Here is a 3,065-nt window from a genome sequence, read left to right as displayed (position 1 = left end):
CGATTTATGTCAACACTATCCTTAAATGTTTTTAATTTTGTCCCTAACGTTTATACGAAATTAATATCTAGGAGTAGTTTTGACACAATAAAAAATATTAGGGATAAAATAAATAAAATTAAATGTTACAAATATTTTTTTTTAAATTACAAATGTTGAGAGATAAAAAAATATGTTTTACTCTTAGGAAAAAAAACTTTGTTGTTTAAGTTGTGGTCTTATTTAGTTCGAATAATCCTGTAATAACAATCACAATAAAAATAAAAGTCTAACTTGATCAAAATTGTGACTATATAGCAAGCATTACTATAGTATTTTAAGAAGATATATGTGTTTTTTTTTCTGAAAAAAAAAATGAGGGTGTTATGTACATACCCAGCCATGACATGAAGCTTCCTTTTTAGTAGTAGTTTTAATTTTGTACCGTGCGTGTGGATGTGAGAGTTGCATATATAAATGAATTGGAATAGCTTGATTCTTTAACCTTCGCTTTATTTTTATTTATTTATTTATTTTCCTTGTCATCAATTACTTGTCTCTTGTACCAAAATTAAAGGCAACCAGTTAACCCTTTTTGCCTCATTTTCTTTTTAAGTCTCATTCTCACTTAATTCCCACATATCATTTCTCATTGCCATTTACAACCACCACAGCATTGATTGAAATAATAACAAGACCAATTAATTGGTTGAAGGAGTTTATTTGATTTTTGAAGATGGCTGATTGGGGTCCAGTTTTTGTGTCAGTGGTCCTGTTCATTCTGTTAACGCCCGGGTTATTGGTTCAGATTCCTGGTAGAGGCAGGTTCGTTGAGTTTGGCAATTTTCAAACGAGTGGATTATCCATTTTGGTTCATGCAATCCTCTATTTTGCTCTTATATGCATTTTCTTGTTAGCAGTTGGAATCCATATGTACATGGGTTAATTAACAATCCTATTAAGTTCTTGTTTACACTATGGGATCCATAGTACTTCATTGTTATATGGTTGTTTTGGATTATTATGGGATTTGATTTGTAATGTTTCTTTTCCTTGTGATCAAGCCTAGTTAATTAATTAATGAGATTCAGTTCTATTTCAGTGCATCAACTAAGAATGAGTGTTTTATGATTATAGTTATTAATGAGGTAAGTTACTCTCTTGAATGGATAATTATTAAGGCTTGGTTGTTCATGTTTCTTATGTAATTGCTTGCCCGACCTTGGATTTAAGGCGTTGTTCATTTTCTAATTGATATATATGATTTGGTAAGATAACTTTTTTAAAAGTTTAATTAGAAATTTAATTAAATGAGATGGTGTCATCGTGGTGGAGATTAACAAACAAGGTTAATGGTGAAAATGGTTTTTACAACATTATATATGCCAATTTAGTTTTTTTTCTTAAATATAATATTTTAAATTAGTCTCTAAAAAATAGAATATATAGTGAATCTAACTAGCTTCTTAATTAATTAATTAGTGATGACATATTACAAGATGATTTATACCATGTGCTATCGATCAATCTAATTAATACATGCTTTAAATAATATTCGTGACATGAAGAGTTCGATTATTATTCAATAGTTATTATTTTATATTTTTAAGTGTTAGAATATTAGTTTAATTTCATGTATTTTTATTTCTATTTATTTAGTTAGTAGATTGAATTTTATGTTGGTGGGTTTAGAATTTTCTTTATTATAACCTAACAAAAATTTATAAATACCTCATAAATTATTAAATTTGTCATAGAATCATTAGAAGTGTGAAAACTCCCTTTTTAGTTATGTGATGAAACTATGGTATAAACAAGTGAGGTTGAATGAAGTCCCTCTCTTGTTGCGTCGGAAAATTAGAAGAAAGTTGAGTGATTCTCTTAAATTTAATTTTCAAACTATGATGTTGATAAGTTAGGTTGAGTGAGTCTCTTTCTTTTTGTATCAAAAAATAGAATAAAAAGTAGAGTAATTTCCTTTAAATTTAATTTTAACATATTTTTTTGTTTCTATTTCAATTTTAATAAATTATTTTCATTCAATTTTAATCTTGTGTTTTTGTTTATCCTTTTTTTTAAGTATCATTTTATATCAAATTTCATGAATTAAATTAATTTTTATTAGTCTATTTTTTTTCTTACTCCCTCGTAAAAATAAAAAAATTTATTGCATCTTTACTATTTTTGCATCATATCCTTCCGTTCTTGTATTCTTCACTTTGCATCTTTCAATTTTTATTTTTCAATTCGAACAAAATAAAAACGTTAAAGTGTTGGTTTTCTCATCATCTTGTACATCACTACAGCAAATTTAGGTTGAGACAATTTTTTAAAAACGTTGTCTATAATAAGAAAAATAATGCCTTTGATTAAAGGTAACATTTTTCAACAAAACACAATGTATTTTGAGGATTGACTATACGGTCGTTATCTTTGGTCTAAGGCAACGCTTTTTTTTATTAAAGAAAATCCTTTTCGTGTCAACCTTTAAAAAATATTGTATTTTCTATTAGAAAAAGTAATTTTATGTAAGGGTTGTCTTAGAAGACCCAAATACAACGCATTATAAAGATTTTATTGTAACATTTTTTATATGTTATATTTTCTTATACATAAAGCAACATTTATCCAAATTTTTTTAAGTTATCTTTTCATATACCTAAAATAACACTTGTAAAATTTTTTTGGTTATTTTTTTATATATCTGAGACAATACTTGTCTAAATTTATTTGCAGTTATTTTTTTTAATACCTAAAGTAACACTATATTAAATTTTTTATTAGGTTCTTTTTTTTATATATATCTAAAGCAATATTTTTTTATATTTTTAATATTTATATAACATTTGAAAGATATATAAAACACAATAATAATATTTAAATATTTTAATTTAATTTAATCAATATATAAGAAGAATAAGCTAATATATATTACATATATATAAAAAGGTATTTCAAATACCAATTAACATATTTATTAAGTTACTAAGTCAAATAAATAATAAATATAAATAAACAAAATACATATTTTTTTATGATGAACTTAAACAAAATAATATATATATATATATATATATATTATTGTG

General features: G+C 24.6%; 1 protein-coding gene across 1 annotated transcript; it reads left to right on the top strand.

Annotated features, from left to right (window-relative positions):
• The first annotated feature begins 458 nt into the window (after positions 1 to 458).
• Positions 459 to 1,096, top strand: LOC112755076 (uncharacterized). Its single transcript, XM_025802976.3, has one exon. It carries the CDS (start codon positions 716 to 718, stop codon positions 923 to 925), a length of 210 nt encoding a protein of 69 aa, XP_025658761.1. The 5' UTR covers positions 459 to 715; the 3' UTR covers positions 926 to 1,096.
• Positions 1,097 to 3,065: the final 1,969 nt, after the last annotated feature.

Source organism: Arachis hypogaea, chromosome 16 (genome assembly GCF_003086295.3).
Source record: "Arachis hypogaea cultivar Tifrunner chromosome 16, arahy.Tifrunner.gnm2.J5K5, whole genome shotgun sequence".
Taxonomy (NCBI): Eukaryota; Viridiplantae; Streptophyta; class Magnoliopsida; order Fabales; family Fabaceae; genus Arachis; species Arachis hypogaea.
This window is presented reverse-complemented; position numbering and strand designations above follow the sequence as displayed.

Bases quoted from the DNA above. Each gene is read 5' to 3' on its own strand.
- LOC112755076 (XM_025802976.3), top strand. From the start codon at position 716: ATGGCTGATTGGGGTCCAGTTTTTGTGTCAGTGGTCCTGTTCATTCTG.